Below are 21,085 nucleotides of genomic sequence, written 5' to 3' on the forward strand. Positions count from 1 at the left end.
GGGTTTGGGGGGAGAGGCACTAGATGCTATACTGAAAATTTGGTGCCTCTACCCCAAAAAACAGGGCCCCCAGAGCCCCAGACACCCAAGGATCAATTCTCCATGATTTTCTATGGGAATAAATCTCCATAGGAATAATAGAGTTCCCAGCAGACATTTCCCTCCCCTCCCCCTGCTTTCTGACAACCCTGAAGCGGAGGGAGGGCCTCCAAACCGGGGGATCCCCTGCCCCCACCTGGGGATTGGCAACCCTAACCCACATTGTTTGGATTTGCCTAGAATTGCTGCAATCAACATCAAACATTGAGTAGGTTGGTGATTGGAAGGACATTTCTGTGTTGAGTGTTATGGATTGTGCTTACAACAGATACAGATATAAAAGACTATAAGTGTTGTTGTAAAATATATATGGATCTATTGCTTTAAGTAGAATACAAAAATCGAAACAATAAATTGAAATCAACTTTGTTGAAATTTATTGATATAGAGATTGTTGTAACACAGTGTTTCGTGATTTATGGTCAGGGGCCTGCCTATCTATGGGACCACCTTTCTCTGCATGTTCCCCAGAGAGCACTGTATTCAGGGACACAAAATCTACTGTCCATCCCCGGACCAAAGGAGGCCAGGCTATGCTCCAGCCTATGCCAGGCTAGGGCCTTCTTGGTGGCAGCACCAGAAATGTGAAATGCTCTCTCAGAGGCCATAAGGGCCCTCTGGGATCTCTCTACTTTCCACAGGGCCTGCAAAACTGAGCTGTTCCGACAGGCCTTTAATATCTAACCAGGAGAGGACTGTCACCCCTCATCATTATAGAGCTACGATACCATATGATCACTATCAGGAAAGAAGAACCCGCCTAAACTGAAGTGACACAGCACCACGAAATAGTTTTAATTGTAACTGTATTATATTGATTTTAAATTGTAAATATAAATGTCTGCTTGCGGAGAGGGCGGGATAGAAATTTAAGGACATTTAAGGAAATAAATGGTTTACACAATGGAGATGGGCAGCTTCCAAATTCAAACATGCATGGTTTGAGTCTGAGACACGGACATCCAGTTCATGCACATGATTCCTTATCTATGAGTAGGAAACTGGATGGGCCATTGGCCTGATCTAACATGGCTTCTCTTATGTTCTTAACCTTCTCAGGACTGCCCAGTGTAACACTGGCAGTGTTGTAGACAAGAATTACAATCCCAGCAGGCAGATGAGTTTTTGAGGTTGATGCTTCAGTAGGATAAGCAGCCATTAAAGAAATACTTTCCATTGCATGGATTTTAACTGGCTACTTTAGTTAATTCATTAAACTTTCATCTGCCAAAGTGTAGGCTTTTCCCCACATCACACGGGGTAGATAATAGGACATGCCCAGAAGCATCTTGCTTTTTGAAAAAGCAGGAGTCAAGTTGCCCCTTTAAGACCAACCAAATTTTATTCAGAACTTGGTTGGTCTTAAAGGGGCAACTTGACTCCTGCTTTGTTCAACTACCTCAAACCAACATGGCTGCCCGCCTGGATCTTGCTTTTTGAAAGTTGTCTTCATAAATTCAGAGGCACCCAGCTTAAGCTGCCAGCTTCTTGGAAATGAATGAAGCAATCCTAAACCTATGTACTCAAATATAACTCCCGCTTTATTCAATGGTGCTTATTCCCAGGAAAGTGTTCTTAGGACTGTAATTAAAAAGTTGCAACAGTAAGAGGGGAAAGGGCAATGAACTCCCTCTTTAAAAGATGTGAGAATCCCCACTACTGAAATATTTCCTCTTGAAAACTGGCCATATCCATCTGCCACAGAGAGGTCCACTTTCCATCTGAGAAGCAGAGCAGCTACACTGTTTGAACTTAACACCAACCATAACTTTCCATAAACACAAACATGCCATGAGCCTTCAGGCCATTGCGGGAATTTCTTCTGCTTTCAGTGTGGGGAGTCCATTGAGTTCAAAGTGTTCTTGACACAATCGATGGCAGGGGAGCATTCAGAGATGTTTAACAAAAACATGAACATTGTGTACACATAACGCACACATACAGTGGCATAATTATCAGGCACTAACATGTGTTAACTGACTTTTCTTTCAGCTCTGCAACAACCCCCCTCACCGATTCCACCCTAAGTGGAAAACAAAAAAAAATAGTCAATGTTGCCCAGGTTTATAATAAAACATAAAACCGTATTTCTTCTCTGCTGCTTAACACTTTTTTGGTGATGGTTTATCTAGACAACTATATCCGGCTTTTCTACCCAATGGGCACATGAAGAGCATAGCTCTCCCTTCCCCCATTTTATCCTCACAACCCCATACAATGGTCACCTCCAGATTAGACTACTGTAACTTGCTCTATGCAAGGCAACCCTTGAAATTGATCCAGAAGCTTCAGCTGATTCAAAATGCAGTGGCATGTGTCTTTACTGGGACACCACAAAAAGCACACATACAGCTTGTGCTCCATCAGCATGGAATCCTTTTTCCCATACCATTTTTTAAAAAAACTATAATGACTTTTTTACCACCCGGAGCTGCTAAGTGAAAATACACAGTTACCAGTTACTTGCATATTCTCTCCCCCTCCCTGTGAGGCAAAGTCCAGCTCCAAGGATGATTTGCATCAGAGAAAACAAAGCAGGGAGAAAGAGTTACGTGCATTTATTTATTTTTGTTATTTATTTACGTCATGCCAGGTTGCCAGTGGGGCAGGGAACCCCGCCCTGTCCTTTTAACAGAGGTTTGATAAATGGAAAGGGGCAGTGAAGCTTTTCATGGCCTGCAGCTCAATCACATTACCTGATAATCGCTGCAGATCATATTGATATTAAAAGGACAGGCAGACCTGTTTAGAAGCTGGCAACACTATGTATATGCTACCTGTCACAATTTTTTCTCTGTGTGTGTTGAAGATTCATTTCATGCATTGGAAGAAGCTTCTGGTTTAAGACATCTGTCCAGGTTGAGTGGTGGTGGAGTGTTCATTCATTCGAGTCAGTCTGCGCTGGGTCATTAGGGGAGGGATGGTGGCTCAGTGGTAGAGCATCTGCTTGGTAAGCAGAAGGTCCCAGGTTCAATCCCCGGCATCGCCAACTAAAAAGGATCCAAGCAAATAGGTGTGAAAAACCTCAGCTTGAGACCCTGGAGAGCCGCTGCCAGTCTGAGTAGACAAGACTGACTTTGATGGACCAAGGAGGGTCTGATTCAGTATAAGGCAGCTTCGTATGTTCATAGGTCATGCCATCCTGTAGCAATTTGATCATTCAAACTTTCCCAAGGCAGCCTTGGAGGACGAGGCAAAATAACTAGGAATCTTGCAGCTCCTTAAAGACTAACACAGTTGGAGGCTTGCCATATCATCTCTGTAAGCCTTACTGCTTGCACAGTAAAGAGGGACCCCTGATCCACTGGAGTGTTTCAGCTCACCCCCAGCCATCAGAGGCCCAGGGGAAGTGTTGAAGCGTACCTTGAGTATCTTGAACCAGCCCTGCATCTCTGATCCTAACAGGACAGAACAGGGACTCAGGCAGAGACACTGGTGCACCCTTTGAGAGGGACTAAGTGAGACTATCAAAGGAACCCTAAAATGACATTTACTGTACATATTTTATATGTGTTGTATTCTCTAATTTTAGTACTACCAGGAATCACTATCAATATAGCAGAGCGCGCTAGGTTAACCAAGCAGCAAAGCTTTGGTATTTATTTATTTATTTATTCCGTAACTTATACCCCGCCCTTCCCACAGAGTGGCTCAGGGCGGCTCACAGCAAACGATAAAACAATAAAACAGGAGCAAAGTTATTACAATTAAAAAATAAGCATTTAAAGACCTAAAAACCTTAAAATTTCAACATTAAAACTATACTGTATAAATCACAAAAATCTAGTAAGCTACATTTATCCAGTCAGGCGTAGGCTAACCGGAAGAGGGTTGTCTTACAGGCCCTGCAGAACTGAGTAAGATCCCGCAGGGCCCTCACCTCTTCCGGCAGCTGGTTCCACCATGTTGGGGCCATTGTGGAGAAGGCCCTGTCTCTGGTTGTCTTGAGACGAACTTCCTTAGGCCCGGGGATGGTGAGAAGATTTTGAGTCCCAGACCTCAGTACTCTCTGGGGAACGTATGGGGAGAGACGGTCCCTCAGGTAGGCAGGTCCCAGGCCATATAGGGCTTTAAAGGTGATAACCAGCACCTTGTACCGGTACTGAGTGTGCAAGCAGATTTATAAAGCTACACAGAGCCAGTGGTCAAGTTAAAAACTAATAAGAGTTCTTTATTATATGGAACTCCAGTCTAGACAATATAGATGAGAGACAGAGATCTATTCTAACTGCCTAGGATGAGTATGCATGCAGGGAAGAGTGCCCCTGTATCCATTGTTCAATGATAAAGAATAATGTATTCTTTTTGTGTATGTGTGAAGTGTGAGGTTAGAAGAGAGGAAATTGCTCCCTAAGAATGTATCAGTCTACGCATCAAAGGGACAGAGGCCGAAGAGTAAACAAGGATGTGCATTAGGGCTTTTTTTGAGTAGGAACACACAGGAACAGAGTTCTGGCTGGCTTGGCGTCAGGGGATGTGGCCTAATATGCAAATGAGCCCCTGCTGGGCTTTTTCTACAAAAAAGCCCTGTGTGAAACAATGGTGACATCAGGGGGTGTGACCTAATATGCAAATGAGTTCCTGTTGGGCTTTTTCTACCAATAAAAGCCTTGTTGCCCATAGTTTGCCTATCTGATTCTCTTGTAACCCCTCTCTGGAGGCTGAGACAAAGGGACAGCGCCAAGTCTTTCTCTTCCAACAGTTTTTTTTACTCAAGGGGGAGGGGCCAAAGTGGCTTACAACCTCACTTCCCCCTCCAATATTTTATCAGCATTACAACAGCCCTGTGCGGTAGGCGAGGCTGAAAGAGAGTGACGAACTCAAGGTCGCCTAGTAAGCTTCCCTAATCATTACCCACCACCAGTGAAGCCTGGTTGATCTGGAAAACTGGGATTGGGTCAAGTTTCTCACTTTGAGCCATCCCCCTCTTTCCTTTTCCTCTCTCCAAAAGGGATGAAATCAATCTCAGATGCGCGCAGGTTAGCTCGGCCAGCAGTCAGCAGATCCCACAGCCTAAAGCTCCCAGCAGGTGGAGAAGCTAAAATTAGGCCGGTCTGAGCCGGGCAATCTCCCTCTGCTTTCAGCAGACGGCAACTCAGCCCAAGCGTGACGTCAGGAGGTGGGGGTAAAGCGGAGGTGTTTGCAGCGCCGCCGCCGCCGATTGGCTCCAAGACATCGGATGCCGCGCGCTCCAATTAAGGACGCCCCGCCCCTTCCCCGGAAGAGAGGAACCACTTTCTCCCGCCCCCCCACGCTGTCCCTCGTCGGCATAGGGGGCGGGGTCTGGGCAGGCGGCGTGGAATGAAACTTGATCAGCCGCGACTGAACCGAGGGAACTCATTCATTCTTTTGCATTGTGGCGGCGCTGCTTTCTCCTTTAGCCTTACCAGAGAATTCGCCTGCAGCTTCTCACGGGCGCTCTTCTCGGGAGCTTTTTCTTTCTGCTGCAAAGGGGGAGCGCGCCCGAGAGAGAGAAAGAGCAATTCCGCAGGAAAGAAGAAAAAGGAGCGGCACTGGGTCCCCTCCCCCCCAATACACCTCCTCTTTTAACTTCCAATGGCCAAAGGAGAAGGCGCAGAAAACGTTTCGTCGGCGGGACTCTTACAGCAGAGTATTCTAAAGCAAGAGGAGTTAATGCGTCCTAAGGTAGGAGAAGGTCTGGGTGGGAGTGTGGGTGTGGTGGGATGAGTTCCTCCGAGATGTGTGGGGCAGGCGTCAGAAGTTCCCCGAGCGCCCTGGACGGGAGTCCGGTGGAGGAGGCGAGGGCTTGATTCCGACGAGAGACAAGTGGGGAGCTGCAGGTGGAGGAACCTGGATGCGTTCTGAAAGAAAGGCGGGGAGAGAAGGGCAAAAACCTGGTTCAGGTTCGGGACGAAAAGGAGTTGCTTTGCAGGCAGGGGGGGGGGGGGGGTCAAGGGAAATGTCCCGGGCGCGTCTTTCCCGCCCTCGTTTTTTTCCTCCCCTCCCTGCTGCGGGATGGTGGTGTCGACACGGGCTTCGAATCCACCGAGGGGGCGCTTTCCTTATAAGGAGCCGCTTCTGTCTTCGTGGGAGAAGGGCTGGTTGGGCGGGTGAGACCTGTCTCTCTGGCTGCGGGGTGGGAAGCGCTCGGCAGCCGCGGGGATCGCCTTCCCCGGGGGGCGGCGGGAGGGGTGCGCCTCCTCGGCTTCAGCGTGCAGCGGCAGCCCGCTCGCTTTCCCCCTTCCCCGCTGGCGGCGTGCCTGCCTGCCTGCCCCCCGCACTCATAGCTGGAGGAGGTGGCCTGGGGGGCACTTGGGCTGAGCGGGGGGTCGCCCTCGCCTCCCTCCGGGAGTAGTCAATGGGCTCCGGCGCTCGCTGAAGTTCATTCATAGAGGCCCGAGGAAACTTCTCTTAAAGGGGACGCGCCCTGTGTGTTTCTAGCGCGCGTTTCCCTTCGTCTTCCGGAGCTGGGGTGGGGGGAAGGAAAGCCCCCTGGCGCGGAACGAAGAAGGAACAAACCCATTCCTCGCTCGGGTTGCTCAGAAAACTCAGCGGAATCTGTTGAACATATATGAGCATATGAAGCTGCCTTCTACTGAATCAGACCCTCGGTCCATCAAAGTCAGTATTGTCTTCTCAGACTGGCTGCGGCTCTCCAGGGTCTCCAGCTGAGGTTTTTCACACCTCTTTGCCTGGACCCTTTTTGGGAGATGCCAGGGATTGAACCTGGGACCTTCTGCTTCCCAAGCAGATGCTCTATCACTGAGCCACCGTCCCTCCTACATATGAAGCTGCCTTATACTGAATCAGACCCTCGGTCCATCAAAGTCAGTCTTGTCTACTCAGACTGGCAGCGGCTTTCCAGGGTCTCAAGCTGAGGTTTTTCGCACCTCTTTGCCTGGACCCTTTTTTGGAGATGCCAGGGATTGAACCTGGGACCTTTTGCTTCCCAAGCAGATGCTCTACCGCTGAGCCGCCGTCCCTCCCTCAAAAATCCCCGTTTGGATTACGAAGCATCCCTAGGAACTCGCAGCTCTCTTCTTGTGCATGTTTTACTTGGAAGTAAGCCCCGCGGAATCCGATGGGGTTTATTCAAGACCAATGTGCACAGGATGGTAACAGTCTTTTCTGGCTGTTGTGTGGGTGGGTGGGTGGCGGCTACCCTTAAAGATCGAGGGAACTTTCAGGAGAGTTTTATGCCGGATGTTAACTCAGAGTGTACTGTGCAAATGCTACGAGGAAGTAACAGCAGTAACGGTTAACCTTGAGACTTATCGTACAGTTGTAAACTTGGATATAAATTCCACTGATTCGATTAGTCTGACTTCTCTAGGAAGTGCAGTTAGCTTCGGTTTCCCCAATCTGTAAAATAGGGACACAAACGTTATCCTCCTCCTAGGGTTGCAGTGAGGAGGAAATAAAGGCCTTTGAAATGGTGAAAGTACTTGGATGGAAGACCACTGAGGAAGTCCAGGGCTGCTATGCAGAGGCAGGCAGAGGCAAACCACCTCGGCTCATTCCATGTGTTGAAAGCCCCATGGGGGGTCCCCCCTAAGTTGGCTGTGATTTGATGGTGCTCCACCGCCAGTGCTGGGGGGAGTCATTTCAGTTACGGCGGTGCCAATTTCTTAGCCAGGCTTACGGACCTGTGTGCATGCAAAGCTAAATAGGTAGCTATAAAGCAATTGCAGAGGTGTTTTTTTGAGGTAGATTGCTTTTTAAAAAATTCTCAGCAGGTTACAGTCACTTTTTGCTGGTTCAGCGGAGGCATTTGTGTCCTTCATACGGCTGCTTGGAGGTCATTGCACCCATTGCATCGTTTACACTGATCATGCACACAATGAAAGCACTGGCCTGGAATATGACTGCTGCTCAGAAGCAACCATGTGAGATCTGAAACGGGCTATGGTGGGGGCGACAGCTCCCCTCCACACGAGCAGCTTTTCTTGTCTTCTGTGAGCTATATGGTCAGATTGGTCTTGCAACTTCCCTGCTTCATGTCAACAATTCACAACAGAAGGGAAACCAAGGTTCAGGGGGGCCTGTGGAATGTGTCAGGAATGGTGTGTGTGATGGAATGCTGATAGCAACCTTCTGTTTGGAGAGCCTGTTTGGTGTAGTGGTTAAGTGTGCAGACTCCTATCTGGGAGGACCGGGTTTGATTCCCCACTCCTCCACTTGCACCTGCTAGCATGGCCTTGGGTCAGCCATAGCTCTGGCAGAGGTTGTCCTTGAAAGGGCAGCTGCTGTGAGAGCCTTCTCCAGCCCCACCCACCTCACAGGGTGTGTGTTGTGGGGGAGGAAGGGAAAGGAGATTGTGAGCCGCTCTGAGACTCTTTGGAGTGGAGGGCGGGATATAAATCCAATATCTTCTTCTTCTCCTGAATCTTCCTAAAGCAGGCTCTCTTCTGTTTATGACACCCAGAAAGGCAGGGTGGAAGGAGCCATGGCAGCCTAGTTCCTGTAGAGGCCAGGCTGCAAAGCCTCCAAAACATGATGACACTGGTCTGGTTGGCCTACGCGTCCTGTTCAGCCCCTCCCTCTCTTCTCTGAATTGCCAGCTTTTCTGCAAAGCTGCCTTAACTCTCTTCCCCGCCCCCCGCAGAGGCAGCTGTGCTCTTCAACTTGAAGTTGTTTCATTTTATGTCACTGATTCTGAATCGCTCTTCTTTTTCTTGGCTGCCTCTGGTTCTGATGCATATCTTAAATCTCCTTCATTGGTGTTGCTTTCTGGACTAGGGATGAATCTTTGTGCATGCTTCTGTACTTCTGACTTGCTATAGTTTCAGAGGTTGCACAGCCAGCCATGTGGATCTTACCTTGAGTTCCTGGTGGAAGCACACAGTTGGTGAAGTGCAATGGCAAAGAATGTGGAGCCGGGGCATTTCCTCTCCACCCCCCATTCCTTCCAGTTCAAATTATACTTCCTTTCTGGGTTGACTTAAGTGGTTTTTGTTAAGCCATTGTTTTAAAACCACTGTCCTCTCTCTCATGTGCGGTATGGGGCTCGTGGTGGCCTTCCTTACAGGGCTGTTGCTGATTAATATGAACACCAAAGCTCTATATTTGGGGTATTAAGGAAAGACCTTATTTTTGCAATAAAAATAATTGCTCACTTCAGAGAAATCATGCACTTTCTGTAATGATATCTGTACTGAAGTAGACGGTTAATCCTTGCAGGGTCATGCATGACTGCAAATGCTCTATGGTTAGCAACCAAACCCATTCTGTTCTTGTGAATGTTTTATCTGCTGGTTTATGTACCATAAGTTTTTTTGACCGCAGACCAAAGGGTAGCACAGGTAACCTCTTGGGTTAATTTGGCACCTGGAAGGTTTACTGATGGAAAGATGGCCGTGTAGCAAACCTTATGACTATATTTGAGTTTTATTGAGAATGATGGATCTGACAACTGTGTTCATTAAAAAACAAAACAGTGCTATTTATCAGGAACTGATCAGGTGAGAATTCTTACCAGGATGGGATTTTTAAAATACTTTATGTATAGTGCCTCTATTCCCCACCCCCATTGCTCAGGATGTAAGTTTACATGCTCTGTGTTGCTTGTGTTTGTTTGTGTTTGTTTTTTTGGGGGGGGGGCTCATTTGCACAGAATTCTCAATTACATTCTGCTGTTTATAGGCCAGGTTGGGCAAAAGTTTTGGCCTGAGGGCGACATTTGCAAGGTCTGCCTGAATTTGGGGACCCTAAAGCACAGTGAGAGACCCAAAGGTAGCTCCTTGTTCTCTTTGTAGCTCTTAAATTATCCAGCCATTTTTCTTGAGAATTGGGCTGCTAACCAATCCTGGAATACACTGTGCTGATGCCGTGGACATGTTGTTGAGCAGGCTGGAGGTGGGATGAAAAGATTTGGGGGGAGGCAGATGTAGCCCCAGACCTCGAGAAGAGCAGGATCAAAATAGAGGGACTGATCTTGAAACTGCCCCCCCCCCCAATTAATTCCCTCTTAAGTTCCATCTGCAGTTAGGCTTGAAACTTTCTCTGCTTCCAAAAGAACTACAGTCTTCTTAGAGAAGTTGAAATCTGAGACTTTGTACGTTGAATGTTCCATGCTGTCATTTCACTTTATTTTAATTTTAAAAAAGACAAGTTATACGTACAGTTAAATGTCTTGAGAAAATGCTTGAGAAATTGCTTGGTTCTCCCACCCCCTGCTAAACTTTTATTCTGTGAATCTGGAATCTCTGTGTAGGTTTAGGGAATCAAACCTTTTTTTTTTCATGTAGTAAAATTTCCTTGCAGCTGTAAGATAAATAATCATCATACGCTAAACGCTGACTTCAGAACTGCTCTTAAAACTGTAGCTGATGGCATGGAGCTGAACCTGTGCTCCCATATTGCATCTTGAGGTGCATTGCAAGCCTGTGAAAGAGTGGTTAATGTGCTGTGTGAGAGAGCGTGGCAAGCAGTGCCTCCAAGGCTGGGAATAGGCATCTGCTGTTTCTCTGCGTCATATAATTGGCTGAGTGCATCACATCTGATGCAGAGTCACACCAAAATTATGTAAATGGAGGAGATATCATGTGAGTCACTGAGCAGGGCAGGCTTCCTTCCTATCAGGAGGCCTGTCAAGATCCACGACTCATTCAGAAATGTGGAAGCTCAAAAGCTGCTGTGAGAAAACGTGTTGGTGGCTTCTAGCCCACAAAAGCTAATGCTATAGTCTAACCCCCCCGCCCCTCCCCCAAATGGAGTACTTTAAAGACTGCTGTTTACTCTTGCATTCACAGAGTAAACATTTGGGGGCACAGTTTTCCCTTTTGGAAGACAGAAGTATGTCTTGAGCTTCAATTTAGGGTGTTTTTGTGCAAATTTGGTATTGTGAGAACTTGAAGGTGCACTGCTTCATAATAAGACTCCCAACAGACTGTGCTGGGTCTGCAGATGCTTTATAGATCCATGCTGGCCCAAATTGCTTAACATTAAGACCCATATAGGATAAATGTCTGATGTTTGAAAACCGCAAGACATGACTGTCTGGTGTTTGAGAGCAGGAAGGAAGGAAAGCAAATAGTTAAGGTTAAGGGGGATGGAGGTTGAGGTGGAAAGAAAGCAACTTTAAATGCATTCTCCAAGACGCAGCTGGCTTGGAGAAATGATTTAAAGAGACAAATGCCTTCTCCAAGCTGGCTGACAGGACAGTGGGGCTTCAAGAGCCACACAATGTGTGTGAAGAAGCCACATTTGGTTCCCAAGCTGCAGTTTGGGCACCCCTCGGATAAATTAATAATCAACATGTCAGTTTTTAGTCCCTCAAGTTGTATATTTTCTGTTATGCAGACAGGGTTATAAAGGCCCTTCGTTGATCTCCTGCTCTGAATTGTAACGTTGTCTTGTCTGGCTCTTACAAAGTTATAAAAGGCTGATGACCCCTGTTCCAGACTTTCCTTCTCTTGGTTTCCCAAATAGGCATGAAATAAATGGCTGAGACTGTGGAGGGGCCTAGCTGGCAGGCTGGGTATTGCAAGAAGCAGAGTTCAGAATAGTCTCGGGGGGTGTCGCTGGCTGCACACACAGATTCTGAGCCGGGCGGTTGTGCTTCCTTGGCACAATGCCTTGTCTGTCTGAGGCTAATCACCCTCGAACAATGGAAGAAACAGACCTCTGCTAGTAAAGATGAGCTGGGAGCTGTGCAGCAGTTAGTGATCTAAAGCAAGCCTCTCTCCGGCTGACACAGGCTGATGTTGTTGAAGCTCCTTGGAGGGCATCCAAGGAACATCTGGACTTTGCCCTTATCACCATATTTTAAAAAAAACACTTGCAAGGATTATTGGCTGCCCTGTTGATCCTATTTGTGACTCTTCGGAGTGGAGGGTGGGATATAAATCCAATATCTTCATCTACCTCACAGGGTGTCTGTTGTGGGGGAGGAAGGGAAAGGAGATTGTGAGCCGCTCTGAGACTCTTCGGAGTGGAGGGTGGAATATAAATCCAATATCTTCATCTACCTCACAGGGTGTCTGTTGTGGGGGAGGAAGGGAAAGGAGATTGTGAGCCGCTCTGAGACTCTTCGGAGTGGAGGGCAGGATATAAATCCAATATCTTCATCTACCTCACAGGGTGTCTTCGGAGTGGAGGGCGGGATATAAATCCAATATCTTCATCTTCTTCAATTATCCATTGAGAAGAATAAGTTATACAGCCGTGCAAAGTTCAAAACATGAGAAGAAAATCCGTATAATATGTTTTGTTAGGAGAGCCAGGTTGATGTAGTGATTAAGAGCGGCGGGCTCTAATCTGGAGAACTGGGTTCAATTACCCTCTCCTCCACATGAAGCCGGCTGGGTGACCTTGGGTCAGTCACAGCTCTTTCAGAACTCTCAGCCCCCCAAATAAGTTTTGCTTGCCGCAGAAGAGCTAGAACTTAAGGCTGCCAGATAGTCTTTGGTGAACTTGGTTATACTACACACAATCTCATATGATAATTACGAATTAATTAATATCAGGACTATCCAAATCAATGCACAGCCTTGTGCAAGCTTTTGAGCTTACCAGAACTCTTAATGAGGCTGGCTCCAGAGTGATTTAGGTGCCTTTCTACTGATCTAAATGGCTCATAGGCCAGGATTACAAGCTGTTTTGTTTAGTTACTTTGAGGTGGCTTAGTTGCACCAAGCTAAATGTCACCCTGCCATGCTCTTGACAGAACAAAAATCCTGTGGCTCCTTAAAGACTTAACAACATAAGATGCTGCTGGATTTCTGTTCTGTTCCTCTGGATTTCTGACTACCCCTTTGCAATGTCCTCAACAACTTTTCCTGTATTCCTTGCAGGAATGTGTAGCAATACATGATTGCATTTGACTTGATGGGGTGTAAATTGCTGGAATTGACCCTTGTTAACTTCTAGATCTTGCAGTGAGGGTGGCTTTCTTCCACTCTTACAGTGCATGTGCTATAGGCTTTGGTTGCAGAACTGGGAAGTGCTGGCTATTCCATGTTTGCTTCTTATAGAATAACATTTTCTACATTGTTTAACATGTCGTGTCTAATACTTTATTCCAGATTTCTGTAATCCTAGTCCTATTACATTGTTTGTTATCTGTCTAATCCTAATGGAGTGCATTGAGTCTAAATGAGAAAGGTGGACAATAAATAAACAAATAAAACATGCATTCCAATAATTGAAGAATGTTTGGCATGTCAAGTGCCCTGAGTTCAGCCCCTCCATTTCTGATTTACATGGTGGTACAGCTGGGAATGACCCCATCTTTCTTTTTGCTTTCTTTCATGGTAGACTACCTAGTGGCCTTTTTCATATGCTTACTATGATTTTATTTAATGATGCATGTGGAGGGTGATATTAGATCCATTTTACTTCAGGCTTTTAAAATTGTCTGTCCTGATAGCAGTGAAATAGGTGTGAACTGATTTATCCTCCTCCGTCCATCATTGTCACTGAAATACAATCAGTTTCCAGCAGTGCAGGTGGGTGGGTAGAAGAAGAAGAAGATGATGATATTGGATTTATATCCCGCCCTCCACTCCGAAGAGTCTCAGAGCAGCTCACAATCTCCTTTCCCTTCCTCCCCCACAACAGACACCCTGTGAGGTGGGTGGGGCTGGAGAGGGCTCTCACAGCAGCTGCCCTTTCAAGGACACCCTCTGCCAGAGCTATGGCTGACCCAAGGCCATTCCAGCAGGTGCAAGTGGAGGAGTGGGGAATCAAACCAGGTTCTCCCAGATAAGAGTCCGCACACTTAACCAATACACCAAACTGGGTAAAGGTGAAAATGATGTCTTGTGGGGTTTTGGCTGCTATTAACTACATGTTGCTGGTTTGCCTTGGGGAAAACTTGATGGCTGGTTATCAGTAGCACTGAATTATTGTGAACTTTTTATCTCCCCACCCCCCTACTCAATTTTTCCAGAGAGAGAGCAAAGGAAGACTATCAGTATGCAGTAAAGTTTGTTATGCCATCGGTGGAGCCCCTTACCAGATCACTGGCTGCGCCTTGGGCTTTTTCCTGCAGATCTACTTGCTAGATGTGGCACAGGTAAGTCCTGCTGCTCAGGTGCACTTCTGTTGAGGGGGAAATCGGGGGCAGCTTAAACGTGCATTTATGTGTGGTTACTGCAGTCAGCTCAAGGGCACCCAGCTACTGGCTTGAACAGGTTGGCATCGAATGCAGTTTTTCAGAAATGCAAATGTGAACTCTGCCCCTCTTCTGAACATGGATCTGATTCTTACAAACATCTGATGGCTAAATGCTCTTTGAAAAAGGAATCTGTGTGTTTAAGAAAAAGAGACATAGAGGGACATTTGGACATGTGGATCTGTTCAGTTTGAAACAGCATAGAAAGGGCAGCAGGCTTGCTTGTATTCTGTTTGTTGAGAATCAATCCAAACGAATCCCCTGGCTCTACTGATCATCTCATTAGCAAGCGAGCCTAGAGAATACTATATGCTGTTTTTCAGGTGTGTCTGTTGTATGTATTGGAGCATGATTGGACATCCAGTTCTGATTCCACTGTTGGATGAATTCCAGAAGCCACAATTCTCCTCATGTAATGCAGTGTGCTTCTTCTAAGTCCAGCTATCCGCTCAGTTCTGCCAGTATAGGAATGACAGAGAGCTGGTTTAGGTAGTGGTAGGTCTCCAAGCCTCTGTGGGAGAAAGGGTTCTGTCACTGGTTTTGTCCCCATGCAGAAGCTGTTCTTCCCTTTCAGGACCGAAATAACAGTCTGTATCCTGTGGATCGGTCTATCTTCACTTAATGCTTAATATGCATCAAGCAAATGGTGAGGCTCAGAACACATTGCTGTCTTGAGATGGCACACTGTGTACTTTTTGAGCTCAGCATTTCAGCTGTCGTTTTTCTCCCAGTAGAGAGTTTCTGCTGTGCTGGCAAGAGATGGTCAAATTGGCACTTTCCTGCAGGTTCTTTGGAGCAGGCCTGTGCCAGTTGTAACCTTCCAAGCGGGACTTGGATTGTGCCCAGCTTCTGCTAGTACAGGAGTGTGAAAAAGAGGTGGGCCGGGGATTATTGCTGCCTGCTTGGCAAAACATCATACCTAGTTACTACTCTTGCAGGTTTAGAAGGCAGGAGCAGCTGAAAAGAACTGTGTAAAAGACTATGGCCCCGCAGGGGAGCATGTGCCTTGCACACAAAAGGTTTACCAGTTCAATCTCTGCCATTTCCAGTTACAGGATCTCTGAGAGGGCATTGAGAGAAAAACTTCTCTTTGTTTGAGAGCCACTGCCTGTCAGAGTAGACAATAATGAGCATGACAGACCATTGGTCCAAAAGTTTCTGGTGGTCACTTTAGGAGTTCTGAAAGTGCAATCAATGTGGCTTTCTTCTTTCATGTCGTGGAAGAGGGCTCTGTGCCTCTGGCCCAAGTGACTAGTGGTGTCATTTTTCTTAACAGCTGGATCCTTTCTATGCCTCAATTATTCTCTTTGTGGGTCGTGCATGGGATGCTGTCACTGATCCGTTGGTTGGCTTCTTCATCAGTAAAACCTCATGGAGTCGCTTAGGACGCCTGATGCCCTGGTAAGGAAAGCTTGCTGGAACACCTTCCCTATGAAGAAAGGTTGAAACGCTTAGGTCTCTTTAGCTTGGAGAAACGTCGACTGAGGGGTGACATGATAGAGGTTTACAAGATAATGCATGGGATGTAGAAAGTAGAGAAATAAGTACTTTTCTCCCTTTCTCACAATACAAGAACTCGTGGGCATTCGATGAAATTGCTGAGCAGACAGGTTAAAATGGATAAAAGGAAGTACTTCTTCACCCAAAGGGTGATTAACATGTGGAATTCACTGCCACAGGAGGTGGTGGCGGCCACAAGCATGGCCACCTTCAAGAGGGGGTTAGATAAAAATATGGAGCAGAGGTCCATCAGTGGCTATTAGCCACAGTGTGTGTGTGTGTGTGTGTATATATATATATATATTTGGCCGCTGTGTAACACAGAATGTTGGACTGGATGGGCCATTGGCCTGATCTAACATGGCTTCTCTTATGTTCTTATGAGATGGCAGCAAAATTCCTGGAAGTGCGAGAGTGGAGAGAGACGGCTCATATCTTGCTAGGAATTTTTTGTGAATGCAATCAGTTCCTGTGTGCACGAACTCTAGACATGCCTTGCACTGCTCTGCAGGGTCCTTGTCTGTGAACTCCAGGCAGACCAGTGTCCATGGTCCAAAGGCAAGTTCTGCTTGGGCTGAATTTGTATCTCTGAATATAGAATTTTTAAAAACTTTGTAATATAGAAGAATGGAAAAGAGACTATGTCAGGGAAATGCTAGACTTTGAGAATCAATGCTATCTTCTTAACCTCCATCTTGGGACCTGCTTTTGTTTATGCTGCAATATGATATAATATAATAATAATAATAATAATAATAATACTTTTTATTTGTAGGGTATTTGTATGATAGGATGTTGGGATGTATGATAGGATGTTGGGAACTGAATTTTATTAGTGACTAGAGCATTGGACTATGATCTAGGATACCCGGAATTGAATCCCCCATTCTGTCATGGAAGCTTGCTGGGTGACTTTGGGCCAGCCACTGTCTCTCTCCAGGCTTGCTCTATAGCTGTGTGGATAAAATGAAGGAAGGGAAATGGATGTATGGTGCTCGGAGTTCTGTGGAGGAAGTGTGGGATGAAGAATGTGCTAAGCAAATAATCCAAGCCAGTGTTGCTTCTGATGGGGACATCAGATTGTGCTTGCTGCGGAGCAGTTAGTAGCTGCTGGGGTGACACTTTCAGAAAGCTTTTGAGTCTGCCTGTACTTGGATTCAGGCAGTGTAGTTGCATACCGGTGGATACCCCCCTTTGCAAAGAGGGGCAGAGCTTCCCCTTCCCCACCTAGTGATGATCAGTGTATGAACATTTTCCTCCATTGTCTGGAGACAGTGGTTATTGCTTGACTTGACTCCGAGTAGACTGAGCTGCATGGCCTCTAGCCACCAGCTTTTGAAATCAGGCTGTGTGCTGCCTATGCTTTGGGTGATCATACTTATCCATGGTTGTCTTTGTGTTTTGGGTGTGGAGAAAGCAGATTCTACTATTTTGCATTTCAATGCATGTAGGAATTGCAGGCATTGAGGTGGAGGGAACAAAGCATGAAGAAGAGAAGGGCATCAGTATGGGCCTCTTTCCTCTGATTTCCCATCTCTCTTCAGATTAGAAGACCACTCTTTCTCATGTGCTACCAAGGCACCCCTCAGATTTTTATCCAAGAAGGAGTTGATTAGGATCCTTTAATGTTTTGTCTCCTCGCCTCCTTGTCAGTGTCAGTAATTCTGATCAAATCATGTAGAGAGCCAGTTTGGTGTAGTGGTTAAGTGTGCAGACTCTTATCTGGGAGAACCGGGTTTGATTCCCCACTCCTCCACTTGCACCTGCTGGAATGGCCTTGGGTCAGCCATAACTCTGGCAGAAGTTGTCCTTGAAAGGGCAGCTGCTGTGAGAGCCCTCTCCAGCCCCGCCCACCTCACAGGGTGTCTGTTGTGGGGGAGGAAGGTAAAGGAGATTGTGAGCCGCTCTGAGACTCTGAGATTCGGAGTGGAGGGCAGGATATAAATCCAATATCTTCTTCTTCTTTGAATACCTAAAGGCCTTTCAAATGGAAGAGAGCATGGGCTCTTGCTTTTCTCCCTTTTGGGGCCTAAAGGAGCTGACACCATTGTTTTCCCTCCAGTTTAGCCTCCTAATGGCAACCCTGTGACTAGACTAGACTAAGTAAGAGCAACTGGCTCAAGGTCACCCAGTGATTTTTTTCCATGATGAATTTGAACCTGGGTCTCCTAGGCCCCAGTCTGACATTCCATTGCTTCTTGAGATAACCAAAAAGGCTCCTTCCAACTCCAGGACTCTGGATTTTTCAAAAACGATGGTGTTGAATAGACCACCGGCGTTGTCTGGTTTTGTATGGGAGATTTCAATGCTGTAGACAACAGCCTCGTAAAAAGCAGCCAGCTGCTTGAAATCCCCATTATTCTTCTTCCACAGTAGCATTTGTGAGTCAGTGTTAGCCGCAGGAGTCTGGAAAGCATTGCTCTGTGGCTAAAGGAATTAATTTTTTGGACCTTGGAATTAGGGCTAAAATGGTGGGAAAGGGTTAGCCTGAGAGGAACTCTGCAACTGAAGGTTACAGAGTACTTTCCTTAATTATGGATTATTATATCTCCTGGTCAGTGTTCCCTCTAAGTTGAGTTAGTGTGAGCTAGCTCACAGATTTTTAGCCTCCAGCTCACACATTTTTGTCTCTGCTCAGGAAGGATGACCCCAGAGCACACCCAGTATGAATGGAGGGAAGGGTTTGTATACTGCAGAGATTCCCTGAAGGGGGTTAACGGTTCTTGCTGTCCTGTATTATTGTGTATTAGTGGACAAAGGCATGCACCCCCCCCCCCTTGCCCAGCAAGGGCTTGGGCCATCCTGTATCACAGGAGGAAGACTGCACTGGCTGCCGGTGGTGTACCGAGTCTGTTACAAGGTGCTGGTTATCACCTTTAAAGCCCTATATGGCCGAGGACCTGCCTACTTGAGGGACCGTCTCTCCCCATATGAGCCCCAGGGAGCGCTGAGGTCAGCCGGGAAGAACCGGCTGAATATCCCTGGGCCAAGGGAGGCCAGATTGAAGACCACCCGGGATCGGGCCTTCTCCATTGCAGCTCCACTGCTATGGAATCAACTCCCGGAGGAGGTACGGGCCCTGCGATGCTTAGATCAATTCTGCAGGGCCTGTAAGACCTACCTCTTCAAAATAGCCTTCACCTAATACCGAGCCAAGAAAGTGCCGCTGGATATGTTTTTTTAGCCACTGAATTTATTACAGATTTAAGTTATAGCACCAAAATTAATTTTAATACAATTTGTAAACTGATTTATTTTATATTTATAAGTGTAATTACTATGTATGATTTTATTGTATTATATTCGTATGTTGTGAGCCGCCCTGAGCCTGCCCTTGCGGGGAGGGCGGGATACAAATAAAAAGTATTATTATTATTATTTTTGTCCATAGGGCAGCAGAATAAGGAATAAAATGTTTTCTGAGCTGTTTTCTTTCCTTTTCACCCTCCGGTGATAATGAGGGCAGTGGATTGAGTTGAAAGATGATGGGGGTAAGGCTTTTTTGGTAGAAAAAGCCCAGCAGGAACTCATTGGCATATTAGGCCACACGCCCTGACACTAAGCCTGCTGAAACTGCATTCGTGTGCGTTCCTGCTCAAAAAAAGCCCTGAGTTGGCGCCACTGAAAATGCTGTTTATGAATCTTACAAACTCTGTGGGCGTTCTTGTCATTTTAAGTCTTGATCTGTGCGTGCAGAAGAGGGTGCTGAAGGGTGTGCTGAGTTGACCGCCTGACCTGTGCGTGGAGCAGAGAGTTCCTGCCCTCGAGGAGCCCCTGTTCCCAAGAAGCAGTTGAAACTTCTCTACCTGACAATCTGTTCATTTGAGAAGGGGGTATGAGATCAGCAAGTTCTCCTCTGCTTATGGATTGTGCTGATGAGATTGAACGGAGAATTTAAAAGTTTCATGAGCTCTAGAAGCACAGGGATTGAAACCAGCAACAGTTTGTTGACGGTGTGTTTGGCAATCCGGATGGGAAGCGACGTTAGTGTGCAACAGCAAAATAAAGCAGGAGTCCTGGGGCACCTCAAAGCCGAACAGGTTTTTCTTTCCAGCAAAAAGTTGCATGAGTTGGAAGCAGTCTGTGTGAAACAGTTTGTTAATCTTTAAGGTGCCACTGGACTCCTGTTTTATGTTTAGCAATTCAGTTGTGATTTAATCATGATTAAAAGCTTTCAGACCTTTTTTGGGGGGGGGGGCTGGTTGCAGACAATGGGTATTTTCAGTGTAATTACAATATTTATATATTTTTTTTGTTCATTTGACATGGATCTACTATTAGTAGAACAAGAATTATGTTTGCGGTCACCATACTGGCTCTACCTAAAAGGCTATGAAGATGTGAGCCTGGATCTCATCCAGTTTTACCTGCAACCAATGCATAGCAAGATCTTTTGCAAGCGGAGTTATCGCAGAACAAAGTGATTTGCTGGTTGTTACACTGCAAAGCCTGGCTATTGTCAGATATTCTCTGACGTTCTGCATACCCAAATAACGTTTACTCAGAAAAGAGGCCACCGTAAGTTCTTAAAAGCTGTCTGCGTTTTGAGTTCATGAAAGCAGGCTAATGAAATTGATGTATGTGGAAGAATGTGCAGCCATCTGTCACGAAGGTTACGTTTAACCATCCCTGAAGCAAGAAAAAAGGTCAAGTCTTAGGAGGTCATGCCCTTAGAAATCTGGATCTGTTTTTGTGTCTCTGCTTTTGGCCTTCTTCCTGTTCAGGTTCTCCTTGCTGAAGAAGTACCTTGAATACTATTTGTCATTTGAATTTAGCCCACCTTTCTCCTAAAAAAGAACTAAAGTTCACAGTTTACAATAATTTTAAAATGAATCTCAGATCCATTAGAACCCATACAACAAAGGAGCATGGATTCAAACAGTCATCGTTCAGTCATAACATGGCACCTGGTTTTTTTGGCCACTGTGTGACACAGAGTGTTGAACTGGGTGGGCCATTGGCCTGATTCAGGGGTGGAATTCTAGCAAGAGCTCATTTGTACATTAGACCACACATCCTGATGTAGCCAATTCTCCAAGAGCTTACAAAAAAAGAGCCTTGTAAGCTCTTGGAGGACTGGCTACATCAGGGATGTGTGGCCTAATATGCAAATGAGCTCCTGCTAGAATTCCACCCCTGGCTTCTCTTATGTTCTTAATAATTGCAGATAATTGTCCTTAAAAGATGGCTTTCTCACCAGTACCAATCTTCTTCGACGTGCTGTCACTGGCAGTGTTCAGGGTTTGTATTTTAGCCCACAGACTCTTAGTCACAGAGAGACCATGAAAGCCAAGTGGTCAGTGCATATACGACTCACGTGTGCTGCAGAACATGCACCCAATTCCTTTGTAACATGCAGGGCTTTTGTGGCAGATTGTCTATAATCTATTGTAATATTCTGATGGGTGC

General features: G+C 46.2%; 1 protein-coding gene across 1 annotated transcript in view; it reads left to right on the plus strand.

Moving 5' to 3' along the window:
- The first annotated feature begins 5,350 nt into the window (after nucleotides 1-5,350).
- MFSD2A (MFSD2 lysolipid transporter A, lysophospholipid) overlaps nucleotides 5,351-21,085 on the plus strand; it is a 46,711-nt gene continuing 30,976 nt past the window's right edge. The window contains exons 1-3 of the mRNA XM_060258353.1: nucleotides 5,351-5,745; nucleotides 13,952-14,077; nucleotides 15,453-15,577. Coding sequence (XP_060114336.1) covers nucleotides 5,656-5,745; nucleotides 13,952-14,077; nucleotides 15,453-15,577 — 341 coding nt within the window. The 5' untranslated portion in view covers nucleotides 5,351-5,655. The remainder of the gene's footprint in view (nucleotides 5,746-13,951; nucleotides 14,078-15,452; nucleotides 15,578-21,085) is intronic.

This window comes from Heteronotia binoei, chromosome 17 (genome assembly GCF_032191835.1).
Source record: "Heteronotia binoei isolate CCM8104 ecotype False Entrance Well chromosome 17, APGP_CSIRO_Hbin_v1, whole genome shotgun sequence".
Taxonomy (NCBI): Eukaryota; Metazoa; Chordata; class Lepidosauria; order Squamata; family Gekkonidae; genus Heteronotia; species Heteronotia binoei.